At 33.2% G+C, this 21882-nt stretch overlaps 1 protein-coding gene across 2 annotated transcripts in view; it reads left to right on the plus strand.

Annotated features, from left to right (window-relative positions):
* The window catches only part of LOC145304530 (NAD(P) transhydrogenase, mitochondrial-like), a 76667-nt gene extending 58093 nt beyond the window's left edge, over positions 1-18574 (plus strand). For both annotated transcript variants that reach the window (XM_080146429.1, XM_080146427.1), the window contains 10 exons: positions 1488-1623; positions 1991-2137; positions 2368-2454; positions 3451-3598; positions 4249-4360; positions 10073-10170; positions 10580-10683; positions 11125-11257; positions 17264-17370; positions 17895-18574. In XM_080146429.1, the coding sequence (XP_080002555.1) occupies positions 1488-1623; positions 1991-2137; positions 2368-2454; positions 3451-3598; positions 4249-4360; positions 10073-10170; positions 10580-10683; positions 11125-11257; positions 17264-17370; positions 17895-17956 (1134 nt within the window). In that variant the 3' untranslated portion in view covers positions 17957-18574. The remainder of the gene's footprint in view (positions 1-1487; positions 1624-1990; positions 2138-2367; positions 2455-3450; positions 3599-4248; positions 4361-10072; positions 10171-10579; positions 10684-11124; positions 11258-17263; positions 17371-17894) is intronic.
* Positions 18575-21882: the final 3308 nt, after the last annotated feature.

A 21882-nucleotide genomic window follows, 5' to 3' on the forward strand; every position in this document is an offset into this window, starting at 1 on the left:
GATAGAAACTTTTGCCCCCAAAGTTGTTAAGCCAACGAATAAGAAAACGTTATAAAACTTTTGGGGAATAGTGTAATTAACAGCCCAATGTCCCCTCCCTCCCCGAAACAATCCCCATTTATGGAATCATGATTAAATGCCCTAGTTTCTTATTGCGAATATGCAACTTATTGCCAATAAATGCAATAAATGTTGCGAATCCACAACAATTAGTTTTTTGCTTTTCACTTTAGAACTGCTTCTCTTAAGGCTTCATTGCCAATTAAACTAGCCATCCTTGTTTATTTCATAAGATATATTTTGTTACAGTTCCACAAAGATAGAAATTGCAGAACATTGAATCAAAAACTATCTGTCTTTGTCAAAATAAAGTGCATTGCTGAAGTTTAACTTTTTTTTGCAGATTTTTATTGATTTATTCTGAGGATAATATTGTATTTATTGTAGATATAGGAAGATGATTTTGATTTAGTATACCTTTTGCATTACATAAAAATGTATCATGGATGGTCACTTTAAAAATTGTAAACTGTCATAAACCGGTCTTATAAAAATGGGGTTTTGGATCTCAGCTGCTTCGAAGGCGATTTTAAAATTAAGATTTGCTATTATTATCTACTCTAATTAGAGCATAGGGAATTCAAGAAATGTGACTTTTCTATGTACGTATTATATAGTATCCTTATAATAAAGTAACAGGATGTTTGTGTGTCTGTGTATTTGTGTTTTTGTATGTTTGTACCGAAGGATCTCGCTAACCGCTGAACCGATCGGGTTCTCCTTAACAGGGTAGCTTCTCATAGGTCCCGGGAAGGTTTATAACTATTTTCTAGGGGGGTGGGACACCCCCAACCCCCCCAAAAAATGAAAAATCCCCCCCTTCAAAAAAAAAGATTTTTTTTTCGTCCCTACCCCCCCCCAAAATTTTTTTTTACTTTTTCTTTTTAAATCGAAAATAAGACATTGAATTATTAAATTCGACTCTCTCCTCCTCAAGTGCCCCTAGAGGCCTCTAGGGGCGTAGCCGCTAGTATACTTAAAAGTAAAACAACATTTTATCTTTAAATTTTTATTTTATTTACTCAGAGTTTCATGCTTCTGCAATCATCAGAAAGATACTATTTTTTTTTCATTAAAAATAAATTCGTGAATTTTTTACAAATTTTTAAGAGGATTTAAAAAAAATTGTATTACAATATATAAAAAAAACTATGTCAAACAGCTACAGTATTGCCAAAAGATGATTTCTTCTCTGAAAACATTTAGAGAAAATTTCATGCCGCTTGTTGATAGATGAGTTTTTGTCAGAATTAAGAATTGTAACTTTATCCATTAAGCAAAGCTGACACTTGTTAGACCCAAGATCAAAAGAAGGTTGCAAAGAAACAATATCCCATTTAATATTGTGAGGTTTTTGTTCTTTTTTCAAATTCCAAATAAAACCATATAAAGTATAATATATATATATATTATACATATCTGTTTAGGTTGGTATGGCCGCTGTGCTGACCTGCTTCTCTACCTATATTGACCACTACCCCACCTTCGCTACCGACCCTGCCGCTACCATGATCAAGACCTCTCTCTTCCTCGGCACCTTCATTGGAGGCGTCACTTTCACAGGTTCACTCATTTGTAAATTAGCCAGAGTTATTCAAATTTTCTAGACTTCTCTTTCGCTCATGCATAACAGTATTCATTCAAATGTATTAACAGTCATCTTTGATTGTAATAGATAATATAAAACATTTTCAGGATTTTATATTTTAAATGTGTTTTCATATGTGAGGGGGGGGGGGGGGTTGTATACCTGTGGGGCTATCCAATACTCAATATACTTAGCCTAACCTGAACCGTCCTAAAGAAGTAAACAACAAAAAACATAAAATTGCCCCTTTATTTATTTTCATTTCATTTCAAAAGAATTGCTAGAATTCTAAGCGTAAACTTGTTAATTTAAAAACTTTATATATACCTTTTTTAATTTTAGGTTCTTTGATTGCTTACGGCAAGCTGCAGGGAGTTCTGGACTCCGCCCCCCTGATGCTGCCTGGCCGCCACGCCATGAATGCCTCCCTGCTGGCCGCTAATGCTGGTGCCATGGGTTACTACCTCATGAGCCCTGGATTCGATGCTGGTAAGTTTGTTATGTAGTTGTTGTTTTATTGAAAATGTTTCTCTATGCACTGGGATGAGATTCGATCATAGATTGCCATTGTATACTTATGGAATGAGCTCCATATCCTTACACATTAGATTATTGGTGGAAAAGTTTGGGCAGTAATTTTATGTGTAAAATCCTATCAAGATTAAGTCTCTCCTTGATTTTACTTTCATAGATGGTTTCATGAAAAAATGTTTGTTTAGGTATGAGTATGCTCGGAACAACTGCTGCATTGTCCGGAGTTATGGGAGTTACTCTCACTATGGCCATTGGTGGTGCTGATATGCCCGGTAAGTTTAATTTTGCCGCCTAATCGCTGCCATTTTTTTTTATATCCTACATAAGGAAGGAAAAGCAGCATCACGCCCACTTTCGGTAAATTTAATCCAAAGCAGTCACTGATTTCGTTAATGAAGAAAACTTTAAATTTTTACTTCATTTGTTCTATCTCTTTTCAATATTTAAAACATTTAAATCACTTCAGATTATTTCTTTTTTAATGAATACCTACTATCTATTCTGTTAAAAGTCTGTGTCAAACTTAAAAGATATTTCCCGTTTCTATGCAATTTTAAACAATCATAGCACGTTCTAATAAATTAATAAGATAGATCAATGGTTTTTTTAATCGTTTTTCTCATAGAACTTGTCTTTAAGCCCCTGTGGGGGACCCTAACTCAACTAGAACATATCCGTATGGGTTATCATCCCGAGGGGCCTCTTCCAGGGATCGGAAGCCTCACGTAAGCCGCGTGTAAGCCTCAGTGAAATCGTGATTTTATCACTATAAAATTCAGCTGGATGTATAAAACGGCTCTTTAGTAGACAATCCTTCTTTCTTAATTTTTTTTTCTGCTCACAAGCAGGTTTAAAACTGAGGCTTATGCGCGGCTTACGTGAGGCTTCCGATCCCTGGCCTCTTCTAACCTTTGCTCAACCTAACAATACCTTCAATAAGTATTTTCTTCAAATAGTTCGATTTTGGTTCAAATTGGACATTAGGAAAACTGCCTTAAATCATTTAATTTATTGAAACCTGTCTTTCCTAGTTGTTATCACTGTGTTGAACCCTACTCCGGCTGGGCTCTGTGCGCCGAGGGCTTCAAGTTGAACAACAAATTGATGACCGTTTATTATGTTAGGTTAAGTCAGGTTATATAAGGTTATAGTAAGTTTTTTTGCAGCCCTGCAGGGGTTAGGTATAGGGGAAAAGTTTGTGTTGTCAATATTATACATGTGGGATACTGCCATAAATCATTTAATTTATTGAAACCTGTCTTTCCTAGTTGTTATCACTGTGTTGAACTCCTACTCCGGCTGGGCTTTGTGCGCCGAGGGCTTCATGTTGAACAACAACCTGATGACCGTTGTCGGATCTCTGATTGGTGCCTCCGGTGCTATCCTCTCCTACATCATGTGTGTCGCTATGAACAGGTAAACAATTTTCCAGTGTAGCTTCTAAACCGATTAATATCCCCTGGATTAGAACCGGTTCTTAGCCATACAGAAAAATCATGTATCGTATCGTATTTAATCTAGTTTTCTACGAATTTAAAAATGTATAATCATAATATTGAAATATTATAAATATTTATTGGAGCTAACAAAAATAGTTTAATCTTATAATTGTACATTTATATCCGCGGAAAGCTGTTTATAATGCGATGCGAGAAATAACTATTCTGCGGTGCCTATAGACAAAAAAGTTATGCAATAGTTTTAAAAAACTATTGATACATCTCAACCCAAGGCTACTTAATCAAACTAACATCTTTGTACAGGCTAAATTTATATTTAAAAAACTATGGGTTTTATTCCTAATCGTCCTGCAAAGGAAAAAACACAAATCGGTAAATACTAAACTCAATTTTTGAAAAACCTGAATTAAATATTTAACGTTTTTTTGGTTTCTGAGTTTATAATATTTCCAAAACTATTTAACCTATTGAGTTTTCTATTTAAGAGAAGCTTCGCATGGGTTTTGAGATAGGTTTAGTACTATTTTTCTACTTCAAATACAAAATCCTATATACCAGATGCGCAGCTGCTATTAAAAATTAAATACTAAAGTTGAACATTTTCAGATCTCTGCCTAACGTTATCCTTGGAGGTTTCGGAACATCCTCAACCGCTGGAGGCAAGCCCATGGAAATTACCGGTACCGCCACTGAATGGAACATTGACCAGACTGTCGCCGTAAGTGTTTTTTTACATTTTTCTTAGGAGAGTGACAAGTGTTAGGCTTTGTTAATTTGTTAGCTTATTTTAATAACACCTAACTAGTTCTGGTTTCAACACTGATCAAAACCGGTTTGTAACCAGCGAAAAATAATCGAAGCTGTGATGGAATTGTAATTATCACGACCTGAATTGAAATTACAATTAGATATTGTTAATTCAGATGGTGTAACTTCCTGTATGATCAAGGATCAAAAGGGATAAGACAATGGCAGATAAATTGAAGTACATCCCCAATAATAATACACAAAACTACCCCTTTTGTAGATTAAATTTAGTTGTTGAAACGTTTGAACACTCATCTTGATAACCCAACCAATCAAAATTTCACCAAAGTCCCCAAAGTTGTTAAGCCAACGAGAAAGAAAACATATAGCACTTTGAGGACTAGTGTAATAAACAGCCCATTGACCCCTCTCTTCCTGTATTCTTATCTTTACAAGAACATTTATTGACATAAGTATCAAACTACCATCAAGATAAATACATAGTAGATAGTAGATTATATATGTAACATTGTTTAAAAAAGTGGTGATTTCCCTTGTGCCTTGTTGAACACAGAACCCTCCCTATCTCTTAAATACATTGGGAAAAAAAGAAAGGGGTAGTCTGATATTTGTTCAGAAATTCAGGTTAGATCAGCGCCGAAAAGGGTCTCTAAAATTTGGTATTGCAACATAGTTTGATTTTCATTTATTTATGTTCTAACTGAAAAAATCACGTATTTAATGATCAATGATAATAGTCTTTTTCAAATTAGTCTTTTGAGTACTGGACATACGGACATTTGTAAGTTTAGAGTGGCTGCGATACTAACAATCTAAACTTAAACATTTCAATATGAACTAGCTCAGAATTTCAAGTAGGAACTTTAAAACTTTTTCCTCCTTACCTCTATTTATTCCAAACTTGGATGGCTATAGATAAAGAGAAAGGTAGCTTGCTTGAATAATCCCTAATTCAAATTAGTCTTGAAGAGTGAAGGACATACGGACATTTGTAAGTTTAGAGTGGCTGCTTTTCTAACAATCTAAACTGAAACATTTCAATATAAACTAGCTCAGAATTTCAAGTAGAAACTTTAAAACTTTTTCCTCCTTACCTCTATATATTCCAAACTTGGATGGCTATAGATAAAGAAAAAGGTAGCTTGCGGCTGCGGCCCGTAGGGGTATATGAAGGGGTAGGCAAAGACAAAAAAATAGGCTTTATCTATCAAAAGCCTCAAAATAAAAATTAAAGCCTGAAACCATCCCAGGGTATATTTGAAGGTTCACCAAAATGAAGAACTTAATCAATTTAAGGTTTTCGAAATCATAAGCTAAAGACAAAATAAAAACTCTCTAACTTTCAACAAATTGTGGATAGATTGATCTAGCCGTTTAAGAGATCTTACTCTTAACAAATGATTTATTATTATTTAGATCTTACACCAGATTTTCAAGTGAAATACGCATCAGGCTAAATGAAGATTTCCCACTTCCACCCTTTTACCCCATCACCTCCCCTCCTACTGAATGAACGAACTGACCAATAAATGAGATTCACGTTGGCAAACTAAATTGTCGACAATTTTCCCACGTATATTGTACATCCATTCTTTTAATACTTACACATGAACATTAACTTACTTCTCAGAAAAGAAAAGTTGATTACAGGGTAGTGAGTAGAAATAAAGGTTTTGAAAAGAAATTTCTTTTGATATGTTTTTGTGCCACATTTCTTGTTATCTTCTTTATACTCTTCAAGAGGTGTTTCTATTCAGGGATCTAAAGGGATAAGGTAATGGCAGAAAAATTGATGTACATCCCTAATAATTATACACAAAATTTCTCCTACTTTCGATTTTAATTAGTGGTTAAAACTTTTGAACACCCATCTTAATGAACCGACCAATCAAAATAAAATTTCCTAAAGTTGTTAAACCAACGAATAAGAAAACGTTATCATAAAACTTTTGGGATTACTGTAACAAACATTCCAATATCAACCTCCTCCCTGGTTTCTATTTGAATAATGTGTAAGGGATGACGAACCCCAATCTGTCCTACTTTGAGAAAGACGATTCCAGTGACGTCATATACGTTTAGGGAAGGGGGGAAGAAAATCTCTTCCCTTTTCTCCTATCTCTTTTGAAAAAAATTTCCCCCCTTCTCTTTTTCTTTCCCGAAACGTATATGACGTCACTGGAATCGTCTTTCTCAAAGTAGGACAGATTTGGGTTCGTCGTAAGGGATATTTCATAGAAAGAAAATCTGGTGGGCCCTAATTTTTTACTTAATCTCGAGTTGAAAAATTTTCATATTTATCTTTATTCTGTTTCATTACATCGAAAGCTTTGTTATATTCTAAGTAACACAAATTACTGATCAAGTATTTGTTAACAAAATTAATTTCCTGTATATAAATATTGGATTGAGTGGAAGTATGGATTAGCTTGTAGTTTGTAGTTTTTCTTACCTTCCATCCGTTCCCTCAATCAATTTTAAGCTACCAAAAACAGAATATTTTAATTTTCTTTAATAAATAGTTAGAAACAAAAAAAGTAGGGTGGGAAAGGTTGTGCTATGCCCCCCCCCCTGAAAATAGCTTATAACAACAGGATATATTTCATGAAAAGCACAACCTTGTCGATCTTAAGCTGCAGACGGACATTCATAGACGTCCTACTACTTTAAAGTGAAGATTTACCTTTATTACGTGTTACTTGATCTAGATTAACGTCTGGTTGTGTTATCTTTCATCTTTCTAATCTAGTTAAGTATTACTACCATACAAAAAGATATTGATGTTATACTCAAAAAATGGAAATTTTTTACCAGGGATGCTGAATTACATATTTATTACACTTGGTAATTAAATATAATTAGCTTAATGTAATGTACCTATATACAATTTGTTATATATAATTAGTGGAATTAATAAATAATTCATGTTTAACATCAATATAGAGGTTTAGGATTATTATATTTTTTTTTAAAAACCTTATATTGCGGCTTTTTGTTTTTTATAAGTAAAACATTTACTTCTCAGGATTCCTAATTTAAAATACTATTTCTTTTGTTAAAGGGGGGGGGGGGGGTTTAATGCAACCATCTCGTAATCAATGTATAAATGGCACTTAAAATTCGAATTTTGATCTGAAATTTTGCTTGAGTAATCCTTGGTAGGCTCAGCCGTTTAGCCGTTTTATGGCTATTTTCAGGGCAAATCTGTCATAAATAACGTAGAAATCAACTTTTTAAAACATATTTTTGCTTTAAATCATGTGAAATGATACAAAAAAAACATTTTTTAGATTTCTAACGTTTTGGATCGGAAAAGAGCATTATGTGGAGAGAGGTTTCGTGATGGATTTCGCTTGAAAATACCCAACAAATGGCTAAACGGATGAGCCGCCAGCCGTTAGCTGCTACTTTTCAAACTTTTTGTTCGAATTAGGGAAAATATACCTACCAAGGATTACTCATGCAAAATTTCAGATCAAAATTCGAATTCTAAGTGCCATTTATACATTGATTACGAGATGGTTGCATTAAAAACCCCGTCTTTTGTATAACTAGAAAAACAAATAATTAAGTCTAGTCAAAACAAAGATAGATGGCTAGATAAAAGATGTAATTTATAGCGAAGCTTTCTATTATATGGACTTTTTCGTTCGTACAGCGCATTCAATCAACTATTGGAAAATACCTATACTTGTAAAGGTTAATTCTAAATATTTAAAACTTTATTGGTGTAGTTTAGTTTGTTAAGACATTATTCGAAGTAGATTGAATATTTTTTTAATAAGTCGTTGGTGTATAAATTAAATTTTCTTCTTAAGTTTGATTTTTCTACATTGTCATTCTTGTTGTATTTAAAAATTGACAGAATTTGTAACTTGAAAAGGCGAAGTCAGGATTAGGGGTAGTTGTCAGAGAGAGAGGGGTCGATGGATTGTTTATTACACTGGTCCCCAAAGTTTTATAATAACGTTTTTTTATTCGTTGGCCTAACAACTTTGGGGACTTTCAAATTAAAGGTTGAAACAACCAATCACAATTCACTAATGTATAGTTTTCAAGAAAAGTTTTCAGTAGGTATTTACATGTTTACCCCACTCCATCTCAAATGTTAGGCACGCCCTTAGTACCTAGACTAAGCAAACATTTGTATTTGTTCAAGGGAGTATTTTTGTCCAATCTTACTTAACATGGCTCTCAACTTTCAAGTTTTTTTTCTCATTTTTTCGGGAATTTTATTAACCATAACTTATTCTGTTTAAAGTACATATGTCTAAGCTTTTCCACCAATAGAACATATGGGATAATTTTGTTAATAATAATTGGGGGATACATTTTTGTTCCTTTCCAACAGATTTGGTATATAGAATCAAATGAAAATAAAACTTTCTTGTCTCAAAATATCCTTTCTTCCTAAGTAATATACTTTCTTTTTAAATGAAAAAAATGTGTTGCTCTTAAAATCTGTTAAACGGCAACCTGGTGGTAGTAAAAGAAATTGGTTGGTTTTGTTAAACCAAATTGTCATTCGCCAAATACATTAAACTCAGGAATACAGGGAGAAGATACAGAGATAGGAAAAAAAACCAGGGTTTTTATTTTTAAAAGAACAAACCAGTTTTTTTTTTTTTTGGTTTAAACCGGTTTTTTTTATAAAAACCAGTTTTTTGTGTGTTTTTTTAATAATATCCAAATTATAGGCCTGCCTCCTCACTCTTTTTTTTACCCCCTCCCCCTTTTTCTCACCCCCCAAATCTGCCCAAAAGGACCCGAAAAAAGGCAGCCCAAAACCGCCCGCCCAAAAGCGCCCGCCCGATTTGACAACCCTGGTGATACGGTAATTTAGGTTTTTGACAGTTATTTATTACTGTATTATTTACGTTATGAAAAGGTATAACTGGAAAGATAGGCCTTTGTATAAATATTTAAAAAAAAAAACATCCCCACCTTGTTTTTTTAAGCTTGTTTTTTTTGGTAAACCAAGTGGTTTTTTTATACCATCTCTGAGAAGATAATGGAAAATAGATTAATCCCCCCCCCCCCCTAAATTATATTAACTTCTTTAGTGTATTTAAATTAATCAATATTATCTGTAAAGTTGTGTGTTAACGTTTAGTCAAATGCGCTTTTAAGTTTAATTTTGACCAAATGTATTTATATGAATTAGTCCAATTAAGAACAGTTTGACTAAACGCCAAAACACAACATTAAGTATAATACTTGAGATTCTTGTATTTTCTGCTTTATAACTCGCAAATTGATTTAAATTCCTTACTCGTACATTTGGTTTTGTTGTAATAAAATTGGCACTCCTTGAATTCATCAAAATTTTTGGCTCATAGATTTTTGGTTTTGATGTAAAACTGTGCCAAATTAAAATTGATGTTTTTGCACATTTTGAATTCCATTTTTGCACAGTTTTAGTTATAAGATATTATCTATCTATCTATTGCTTGATTGATTAGCCAGTTTCTTTGGGCTTGGACCTATGAAGTAGGCTGAGACACTTTTGTATAGCAACTAGGGCCAACTCAAGCTCAACGTTCAAGCACATTATGACTTGACCCTATATCCCAGAAGAACTCCTATCTATCTATCTATGCTTATGGTTGATGCTAAGAATATCATTTTACCTGGATACCTAATTATTTATCTATCTATCTAGGCTATGGTTGATGCTAAGAATATTATTATTGTACCTGGATATGGCTTGGCTGTTGCTAAGGGTCAGTACCCCGTCGCTGAGATGGTCAACATTCTCAAGTAAGTAATAATATTATCAGTAATATTTTATCAGTCCGGCTACATCAGTCTGCCATGTGGTCAAGATAATATATTTTATTAAGAAAAGTAAAATATACCTAGAGGGTAAAATTGTATCACAAAGGCCAAGGGCAGAAATTCTGGAGTGGGGGGGGGGGATGTGGGGTGATCGATTATAAAGAAAATAATGGTTTAGTGCTTTAAAATCGCATGTAGCAACATTTGTTTACTCCATATCATATATGCTTGATTCTGTCTATCTCTGTTCTATTCATTAGGTATATAAATTTTCTATCTGATTCTAGAAAAAAGGGCAAGAATGTAAGATTTGGTATCCACCCTGTAGCCGGTAGAATGCCTGGACAGTTGTCTTATCCCTTTAGATCCCTGATAATTTTATAATTTGTAGGAAGAAGGGTAAGAATGTTAGATTTGGTATCCACCCTGTTGCTGGCAGAATGCCTGGACAGTTGAACGTCCTGCTGGCTGAGGCTGGTGTACCTTATGATGTTGGTAAGTTATTTATAGAATAGATAGCCTGGTTGCCTCTAGGGTCAATCCCAGAAATTAGTTATACACCTATCCTGGACCTATTCAAAGCTTCACTTTAAAGGAAACTAAATTAAGACAACAGTTATCGAGACCTTTAGCTGTTAAGTTATGATTCAAGATTACTTTATTAACCCAAGTTATTTAATCACAAAACAATATCTTAAATTAAGTCAAGATGATAATTTTTCAAACAAAATTGTTATTATTATTCCAGTATGGCGAAACCGATTAATATCCGATGGATTCGAACCGGTTATTGGCCAAACTTGAAAATCATTGCATCGTTTTCCACGAATGTTAAAATATAAAAAAAAACATAAAATTAATACCTACCAGTTTCGTTATTCTGGGCCTTAAGCCCGTCGGGGCTAACAAAAGTGTTTTCAATCAATAAATTTCTAGTACTGGAGATGGATGAAATCAATGATGACTTCCCCGAGACTGACCTTGTACTTGTTATTGGTGCCAACGATACCGTCAACAGTGCCGCTGAGGATGATCCTAACTCCATTATTGCTGGCATGCCCGTTCTCAGGTAGATAGATAGATAGACAGACAGATAGATAGATACTGTCAACAGTGCTGCTGAGGATGATCCCAACTCCATTTTTGCTGGCATGCCCGTTCTCAGGTAGATAGATAGATACAGACGGCTGACGCGCGGCCCCCGAGTCTTAATAAAAGATAGCAAAAAAGATTAAATGCACACCACGTTTAAATTGAGCAAAAAGACGCTTTTAGGACTTCTGAGTGTATTGATTAGGTATGTAAAGTTAGAACATCAAGGGGGTATATCCAACTAACTTACAATAAAATAAAACACCCCCTATGTTGTCTGCATTGTACACCTAGCAGTTCTTCGCTTCGCAAACCCCACTGGCAAGACCCTGTGCACGCCGTTTTATACAAAGAAAATAAAGATTGAAAAAATCTTTGGTGATAATCTAAAATAAAGAAAGATGCATGATTAGAAATGAAAGATGCAAAGAAAGGATAAATAGATGGAATAATCTTTATTCAGCAAAATTGCTAAAAGTAATTTTATTAAATCCCCTGGTTGCAAAATAATAGCATCAACATAAAATATACACTGACCAAATATATTTGCGAGCATTGATTCTTGTAGACAGTGTTGTGGATCTGGAAAAAATTTTAATCTTAATTAAACTTAATGTTTAAAGGGGGGGGGGGGGCGAAAGTGACACTTTTTGAAACCTAAACTAAAAGTCAACAAAGGAACTCAACTAAAAAAAAGAGTTACAGGTCTGAGATTTTGCATGGCAGTTGCTTTATAGGGGTACAATATGGAACTGTGAAAAAACGGCGGCGCAACCGCCGAAAACCGCCGTTTCCCGCCGAATTTTTTTTGCCTTTTCTCGGCGGTTTTCGGCGGTTGCGCCGCCGTTTCTTCACAGTTCCACATTGTACCCCTATAATGCAACTGCCATGCAAAATGTCAGACCTGTAACTCTTTTTTTAGTTGAGTTCCTTTGACTTTTAGTTTTGGTTTCAAAAAGTGTCACTTTCGCCCCCCCTCTTTTATAATTTGTAAACCCTTTTAAGCAATTCAAGTCCATTTTTCTTGAGAAAAATGTTTCTTTTTAATTTTAGTTAGGAGCCGGAGTTGGAGCCGTTATTTTCAGAGGCGGCTCCGTGGAGCCGGAGTCGGATTCGCAACAAAATCAAACGGCTCCACAACACTGCTTTTAGATCCTTCTAAATTCCATTTTCTAATATCTTATCCCTTTTCCTTTTTTGTCAGAAACAAAAGGAAATAATTATAAACTAAACTGTGTCCTTTCCCTCAAAATACTCTAAAACTTCCTACCTATTTTGAAATAAATTAAAATAAGGGGGATGGTTAATTATTTTTATATGTCAGGAGCCCTTTACTGCGGGGCATATTCCTTTGGTGTCCAACCTAACTGGTCTGTTACTACACAAAAAAAACGCTTTCTACCTCCTCAATTACCTCCTAAGGGCGGAGATGCTGTCACTCAAACGCCTTGGTTTATCAATCCAGTATAACTAAGGGAAGCCAAATGTCTACCTTTCTGTTCAAACACCCGTTGTATTAGGTTAATTGACACCCATCAGACAACAGACTCCTATTTGATTGCACGATTTTTGTCTAAGAAGTCCTAACTGTAACTCCCCTCTCCCTAATCACTCTTCTCAATTTTTTTAAAAGATATGAGAAGAGATGGGGGGGGGGGCTCGTTGCTTAATAGACACTTTGAGGAAACATAATAGGGAATCTTAAAATATAACTATGTATAAAATTAAAACTTAAATACATCTTTCTAAACTATTGAACAAGGATAACAGAATTATTTAACAAAAAACTGACGGAAAGTCTATAAAAATTTCACTGTGCTTCTTACCTTTTCTGAGAGTATAATGCAAATGCTCTATCACACAATACCTCTTTGTTGGCACCTAGCATGGGATACAAAATTAACAAAAGCAATTTGTCGTTATATATAGCTCATGCCCTCTATTTTTTTACTTTAATCAAAGACACAGAACAGACTAAATATTTTAAACACTCAACAAATTAAGTTCAAGTGGCAAGTGCAAATAGATGAGAAATCAAAGCAGTTTGTCTCAAATGATTTAAAATTGTCTAATTTTGCAAGAGAAAAATAACACTAATTAAGGTAACACAAAATGGACTTGTACTTCATGTTTTATTATGATGTCAATTATATAGTCCTGATATTAGGTTTTTCCCTTCTCATTTTTGTTATAAAACTACTTTAAAAAAAATATTAAATAGAAAGATTATCATAAACAGTATTTTATGTTATCATCGGAGGATTTTTTTCTCACTGTTTTCAGTTTGAAGATTTTTTAAAAATGATTTCTTAAATTCTTACTCTTGGGTTTAACTTTATCATTGGTTTTGTTGGTAGTGGAACATTTTGTTACCTTTTTGTTGTTGGATATTACATAGCACCAACTCTTTGTTAAAGAATAAAAAGTGGACAGAATTGATATTAAATTATGTGAGGCATTTTTGCACAAAAGTTCACCTCCACTCTCAATATACAATACACATTCAATATAATATTCCTTTCTTGCAAATATCTACTTCATAGCAAAAGAATTATCTTTAAAAAGATTGTCTTTACAAAGTAAGAATATATATAAAATAATTAAGAAATTAAGGGACTTCATTAAACTTAGTAATGTATGAAACAATGAAACATTAAATTTAAAAAAAAAAAAGTTTATTTAGGTATATTGTCTTTAATTTTTTGCATTGTTCTGTGGAGAATTTGAAATAGAAGTATAAACCCCCCTTAAAATTAGCAAATCATCTCTATAATCAAGTCCTAAAAATGTAGGTATGTCCTTAAACAGTATTCTGTATTTAATCAGTTTTGCACTTAAAATTTTGTTAAGATTTATACATTCAATTCTACTTATTTAATTATGACAAGAGGCTGGCATAAATGTTCAGTGCGCCTCGGGCATATTCCTTGATAATCTTGCAAATGCACATCCATGATCATATTTCAATAGCAACAATAATAACTTATCTTTTCTTATGTGATCCATATGTTTATTTCCAGAGAGATATGGGTTGATAGGCTGTTTATTACACCAGTCCCCAAAGTTTTATTATAACGTAGTCTTATTAGTTGATTAACACATTTGAGATATACATCTATTTATTGGGTATTGTTTTATCCCTTATAACCCCCCACCCCCATAAATCAGATTATGAAATTTCCATGTGTTGTGTGTTAATATTTCCTTATGTATAAATGTATGCCATCTCCAGGGATCTAAAGGATAAGTCATTGGCCGATAAATTGATGTACATTCCCCATGATGATACATAAAATTACCCCATCTGTAGATTACAGTTATTGGTTGACACTCAACTTAATGAAACAACCATTCAAAATTTACTAAAATCCCCAAAGTTGTTAAGCCAACAAATAATAAAAATGTATTATAAAACTTTGGGTACTAGTGTAATAAATAGCACATTGTCCCCTCTTTCTTGTATAAATATGTGCCATCTCTGACATTCTTTTCTCGCAAATCTTTTAAATAATATTTTTATGCCCTATTCACCTGGCCTTCTTTGTCTCGGTGGTGTGGCAATTCAACAGTATCAAATCAAATGCTTATACTTTAGTTTCTATTTCTTAGAATACTAACCCTTGTAGTGGCCCTAATCCTGCAGGGATACCCTCAACCAATCCTTTACCTACCTAGAATATCCCATATGCAACTATAATGGGTTCTTTATTAAACGTCTGTTTGAATAAAAAAAAAACTAGTGTGCTTCTTGAATGGGCTCTGTATTCAAGAGGATAAGAAGTTGGTAGAAAGGTATTAAAATAGGCTTAAATCTATAAATGAAATAGACTTAAACCATCCCAGAACTCATGGAAAGCTTTTTTTAGTAGGAGAACTTAATCATTTTAGTAGACATTAAAATCTTAAGCTTCTAATGAAAACAAGATTTTTCAAAACTGTTAAAATGCACACCCCAAATTTTGTTGATTTAGATTGTGTGTGTGTGTGTAAAGGAAATGGGAACATCATTGGAATGTCTTACTTTCACATTCTTTGTATAACCTCATCTGTCTTCTACATAGAATATTATAGAACATTCTTTGTATTACATCATCTGTCTTCTACATAGAATATTATAGAACATTCTTTGTATAACCTCATCTGTCTTCTACATAGAATATTATAGAACATTCTTTGTATAACCTCATCTGTCTTCTACAAAGAATATTATAGAACATTCTTTGTATTATCTCATCTGTCTTCTACATAGAATATTATAGAACATTCTTTGTATAACCTCATCTGTCTTCTACATAGAATATTATAGAATATTCTTTGTATAACCTCATCTGTCTTCTACATAGAATATTATAGAACATTCTTTGTATAACCTCATCTGTCTTCTACAAAGAATATTATAGAACATTCTTTGTATTATCTCATCTGTCTTCTACATAGAATATTATAGAACATTCTTTGTATAACCTCATCTGTCTTCTACATAGAATATTATAGAACATTCTTTGTATAACCTCATCTGTCTTCTACAGAGAATATTATAGAACATTCTTTGTATAACCTCATCTGTCCCCAAACTTTTAGAATAACGTTTTTTATTCATGCTTTCACAATTTTGGGGACTTTTTTAAAATTTTATTGGTTGTTCCATTAAGCTGAGTGTTTCAACTACAATTGTAATGTAAAAAAAGGGCTAATTTTGTGTAATATCATTGGAGATGTCTTATCCCTTTAGATTCCTGGATTAATCACACAAAACAAGGGACGAAATTAGGTGATGAATTTATTTTTCACGCAAAGATTGTTTTAAGATTCAAGAGGGCTAGGGTTTGATATCCTAACCCCACCCTCCCTCTAAACAGCTTTAAACCTTCTATAGACATATATGAGACTTCCCTATAAATTTTGCAACTATCGGCCCAGCGGACGTACATGCGGACATCCTGTTCCTTTTTTATATGCTGGCGTCTGATACAGTTTTAAAAAGAGAATTTTTTTGGGGGAGGGGCAATTTTTTTAATAGTAATTTCTCTTGAGATTTAAGTGGTACCCTCCCCCAAAATAGTTTAAAACCTTCCCAGTGAGAAACTACATCGTAAATAAGTGATATTGATATTAGTTAAGCGGTTAGCATGATCCTTTGTTATAAACAGACAAACTGTGTATTAGCTACCCAACATTTCTTCTATTACCATCTGAATTTATGTTCTTCTCTTTAACATGTTGTCTTTCTAAAAATAGAATGGAAATTTCGTGTAAATTGGACCAACCTTTCCTCTTACATAATCTACAGGTTTCTCATTCAATAAAATTGCATATTTTATAAAACACCAGCGGCTGCGTCACTTTTATTTAGATAGGGGGGGGGGGGGCTGAAAAATGGCCTATAACTAACCTTAGATATAAATTAAATAAAAAAAACCTATGTTTTCCAAAAAAGGAGAACTTAATCGAATAAGTAATGTTCTAGATCTCCAAGAACAAACAAAAATACTTTCCACTTTTAAATAAAATAGCAGATGCGTCCCTAGCATCTAGGGAAGAGCGGGGTATGTTAGGGAAATAGCCTAAAACTTACCCTAGACATTTATATAAACCTTCACTGAAAAGTAAACCAATTCGAACCTAATATTTTCCGAGATCTTTACCTTCAGACAAAAAAATATTAGTACTTTATATTGAAGGATATATGCTTTCACATTTAGAATTTGGGGTATAGTCCCTTTCGTGACAACGCCTTTTAAGGGGCAGTTCGTCGTATTTTAACAGTAGATTTCTAGCCCCTGCGGGGGGTACTAACCCTGCGGGGCAATCATCTAAAATAAACTAAAATAATTTATCAAAAGCTACTTTGAAAATACAACGAAACGCCCCATAAGCGGCGTTGTCATGAACGGGACTATACCCAGAATTTGTATCAATATTTCAATTGTTGAAACTTCTACTTGAAAAAACTATGATTTAATTACAATACCCTCTTTTTCAGAGTATGGAAGGCTGCCCAGTCTGTTGTGATGAAGAGATCTCTGGGTGTTGGCTACGCTGCTGTTGACAACCCCATCTTCTTCAATGAGAACAATGCTATGTTGCTTGGTATGTTAAACTATTTTCATGATTTGGGTACTTTACCTCAAAGATTATAGCGAGCACGAACACTCTTTTTTCTTTATTTCTTACACCTTCAGGAAGACATACCCATGCAGGGCTACATTGTGCATATACTTAACCTAACCTAGCCTAAGGTATCAATAAGCATTAGAAAAAAATTATTTCCTTATTATTAAATTATTAAGGGTAGGAGGGACGGCATTTTTGTTCTCGTCTAGGCACTTTGGGAGCAGTCGACATTATTGTTAGCTTTTTTACATCTTTTACTTTTTCGTATGATTAACGAAAGATCTTTAATACAAATATCTCCGAATATTAAGTGAATAATTTGATATAAATAACCCTTTTTAAATCTGTACAGAAAAGTTTGATAGTAATGTGAATTAATTTAGGTAAAGGTTAATTGAATATATTTACGTTTCACCAAACCAAATCAATTTCAAGCTACACTAAAACAAAAAATCTATTAATTGAAAATTAGGCTTAATTTATCATTTTGATTATTTCAGGTGACGCTAAGAAGTCTTGCGATGGTCTGCTTCAAGGTCTCAAACAACACTACAACCTTTAAATAACACCTCAACAAAAATCCGGGAACGCTGTTTTACAAAAATCCTTCAATTGACATCATAGTTATGTAATTTTCAAAAACATCTCAATTGTTTGGAATTTGTTTTGTTTTTCCCATCTTAAAAACAAAAATAAAATCTAGTTTTTACTGAAAAACGTCAGCAATAATGAAATGAGAAAAAAGGTCAAATGTTTTAGCGCAAAATTGTGAAGATAATTGTTATGATAATGAAATGTTTTTTTTTATGCATGATTCTATATTTACAAACTTGTTATAAGGAGATATGTATTTTTATATTTAAAATCATCTAATAAAAGCTTTGTATTATATTTTTTAAAATACAGGCTTTCTAAAAGTGCCAAATGGACATTTGAGCTTAGTTTTAAAAATAAGGGGCTTATTAATTTTTTTAAAAATTTAATATAATTTAATGGGCACACAATAAATAGTTAGAACGAAGATATGATATTGTAATCAAATTTGAATAGATTTAAATTTATACAATTTTGTGTCTTTTATATTTAGGTCTCTGCTTTTTAGTTTAATTAATAAATCTGTTGTTTTGCTTTGGTTAAAAAATAATAAATGTTATTAAAAAATAAAATATTAAAAACCAAATTTTTCTATATTTGTATTTTCAAAGATATTATAGAAATTCTGTTGTCCGTCCTTCTTCCATTACAGTAAAACATTAGAGGAGGAAGGGGTTAAATGACTTTATGTCCCCATCCCAAGGACTTTGTGCCGACTCTCAATTGGGTTTTAAATAATCAACCAATACTGTCTGGAATATTTACACAGCCAAGTAGTAGAAAACAATTTGCTAGCAGACAAAAAAGTTCCTTGGAGAAGGTGGGCAGGTATTTATCTGTATATACATCTAAACTATAGGTCAGAGGTGGATTCTTAAAAAAAATTTGCCCCACTAATTTTGGAGGAATTTTCACGAAAACAATTTTGCCCCACTAAGCGATTAGTGGGGGCAAACTTTTTTTTAAGAACCTACCTCTGTTCGTCTTTAAGCCTGTGATTTATTCTGCTGGTATTGAAGATAACTGACCTAATTTTTGTGTAAAGATTCCCGTGACCATCACGAATCTACTCATAAGTCCGTTGGACCGAGTTATTTGCTTGGGGAATATTAAATTTTAACACATGAAATCTTATGCTTTTCAAATGTATGTATAAGGGGGGGTTTATTAATGCAACCATCTCGTAATCAGTGAGCAAATGGCACTTAGAATTCGAATTTCGATCTGAACTTTTGCTTTAGTAATCCTTGGTAGGTCTATTTTCCCTAAATCGAACAAAAAGTTGGAAAAGTAACGTCTAGCGGCTCAGCCGTTTAGCCGTTTTTTTGCCTATTTTCAGGGTAAACCCATCATCAATTACGTAGGAATCAACTTTTTAAAACATATTTTTGGTTTAATTCATATTAAATGATAGCAATAACCATTTTTAAAACTTCTAGTACCAACAGCTACCGTCTAGAACCGTTTGATAGCGTTTTAGAGTTGCAAAAAGTATTATGTGGAGATAGGTTTCGTGACTAATTTCCATTATATAGATACAAAAATTGACAAAACGGCTGAGCCGCCAGCCGTTAGCCGTAACTTTTCCAACTTTTTGTTCGATTTAGGGAAAATAGACCTACCAAGGATTACTCATACACAATTTCAGATGGAAATTCGAATTCTAAGTGCCATTTGCTCACTGATTACGAGATGGTTGCATTAAACCCCCCCCCCCCCCCCCTTACTTAAACCAGATATTCCTACTTGACAAACGGCCCGACAAACATATGGTAAATTTAAAAAAAGATACTTGTCATTTCATCTACAGATACAAAAACACTTATTTTGTTAACAAAGAAAATTTGCCCATTGCGTACGGACTGACGGAGAGGTATAGTGAATAATAGAGTAGCGTCGCTACTAAAAAGAAATTTTACTATCAGGGATAGAGGGGGAAGGGGTCCTGATAGTTAAATAAATCTACAACCCCTATCCCCCTTCGCCTTTAAAATAAGGGGCTATATTTTAAAAGTAAATATTTTGAAAGGAATATTGTTCATTGCCCTATCCATCTATGTCCCTGGGCTGTATTATAAAACCTGTTTATATTAACTCATCTTATACATGTGTGTATCATTCTTATCTTAGCTAGCCATAGAAAGATAGTGTGAATCATTTGGAATTTGAACTCAAGAGTTTTTTGGAGGAAGGCTTCTCTGTAATTAAAGATGTTCTATCCTCCATCTGATTGCTGAATTTTTGTGATAATTTTACTGAACAATAAGAATCTTTATCTCACTTGGCCCGTCCGTATGTCTGTACTGCTAGCATCAAGAAATATGTTGTTGTTTTTTATCTTTCTATGTCCGTCTGTCTATCATTTATGCTGTTTTTTAAGATTGAAATTCTGTTGGAAAAATAGATTTTTCAATTCATGAATTTTTCCTTCCACCTGCTTGACTAAGCATCTAATTTATATATCTAAGAACTTCACTACTTATGAATGTTTGTTATCCTTGTTAAATGTGACTTTGAACATGTTTACAATAACTCTTTTTCATGTGTGTGTGTGTATCTTAGTTAAAAACTAACTTTTCATTTAGATACAGTGCAGTGAAACAATTTAACTTAAATTTTGAATAAATTCGTCAAGATATAAAAAAATATGAGGGTTTTGAAAGCTGCTTTGTGAATTTAAATTATTGTAAAATCAAATAGTGTAAAGCAGCTTGTAACATATACAAGGATGACAACATCCATAAGTAGCGAAGCACAAAAAATCGTGGATGGAAATAAGTAAAAGTAGATTTAAAGTGTATTTATTAAAAACAAGAATAGATTTATTGGAGAAAATAAACACAAAACCTTGTTTTATTTTTAATGATGATGACGGTCAAAGTAGATTACATAAAAGATTCTCATAACAATGGGAAAAATTATTTTGATACTGATATCCCAAAAAAGTTTGAAAATTGGACCAAAAACACCAAATATATGGGGAAATGTGTAAAACATATAAAATAGCCAAAAACCTGATAAAAGGCAGTCCGACCGCCATGGTTGTTTTCTTTAAACGACGGGAAATTTAATTTTGATATCTATAACTGAAAAAATTTTGAAAATCGGACCATAAACACTGAAGATATGGAGAATAATGTGAAAAAATACAAAAATAGCCTAAAACCTGCAAACAGGCAGTCTGGCTGTCATGGTTGTTTTCTTTAAATGACGGGAAATTTAATTCTTATATCTATAACTGAAAAAATTTTGAAAATTGGACCATAAACACTGAAGATATGGTGGAAATGTGAAAAATACAAAAATAGCCTAAAACCTGGAAAATGGCAGTTTGGCCGTCATGATTGTTTACTGTAAACGACAGGAAATTTAATTTTGATATCAATAACTGAAAAAAATTTTAAAATCGGACAATAAACACTGAAGATATGGAGAAAAATGTGAAAAATACAAAAATAGCCTAAAACCTGCCAAAAAGCGGTCCGACCGCCCTTGATGTTATATAGTTAATTGTGCTCCTTAATAATGGGAATGTTGTCAAAAAATTTCAGCTGTCTATCTTTAATATGAGCCGAGAAAATCACGTTTCCCCTATTCTGTCTCAGACGGACGGACGGACAGACGGACGGACATTGTGAATTATAGAGTAGCTTTGCTACTAATAAATATATAATACATGAGTCATAAATTACTTAGAAAACAAACAAGAATGACAACATCCATAAGTAGCAAAGCTCAAAAATTATGGATAGACATCCAGAAAAAAACAAACTATTGAGCAGTGTTATAAAAAAAAACACTAAACAAATTTAAGTAGTTTCATTTAGGGCGCGTGCTTTTTAGGGAAGTTTTAGTGCTATTTGCTTGCAAGACCGCATTGTCTTGACAATATGG

Source organism: Acartia tonsa, chromosome 13 (genome assembly GCF_053477335.1).
Source record: "Acartia tonsa isolate MP-2025a chromosome 13, ASM5347733v1, whole genome shotgun sequence".
Lineage (NCBI taxonomy): Eukaryota > Metazoa > Arthropoda > Copepoda > Calanoida > Acartiidae > Acartia > Acartia tonsa.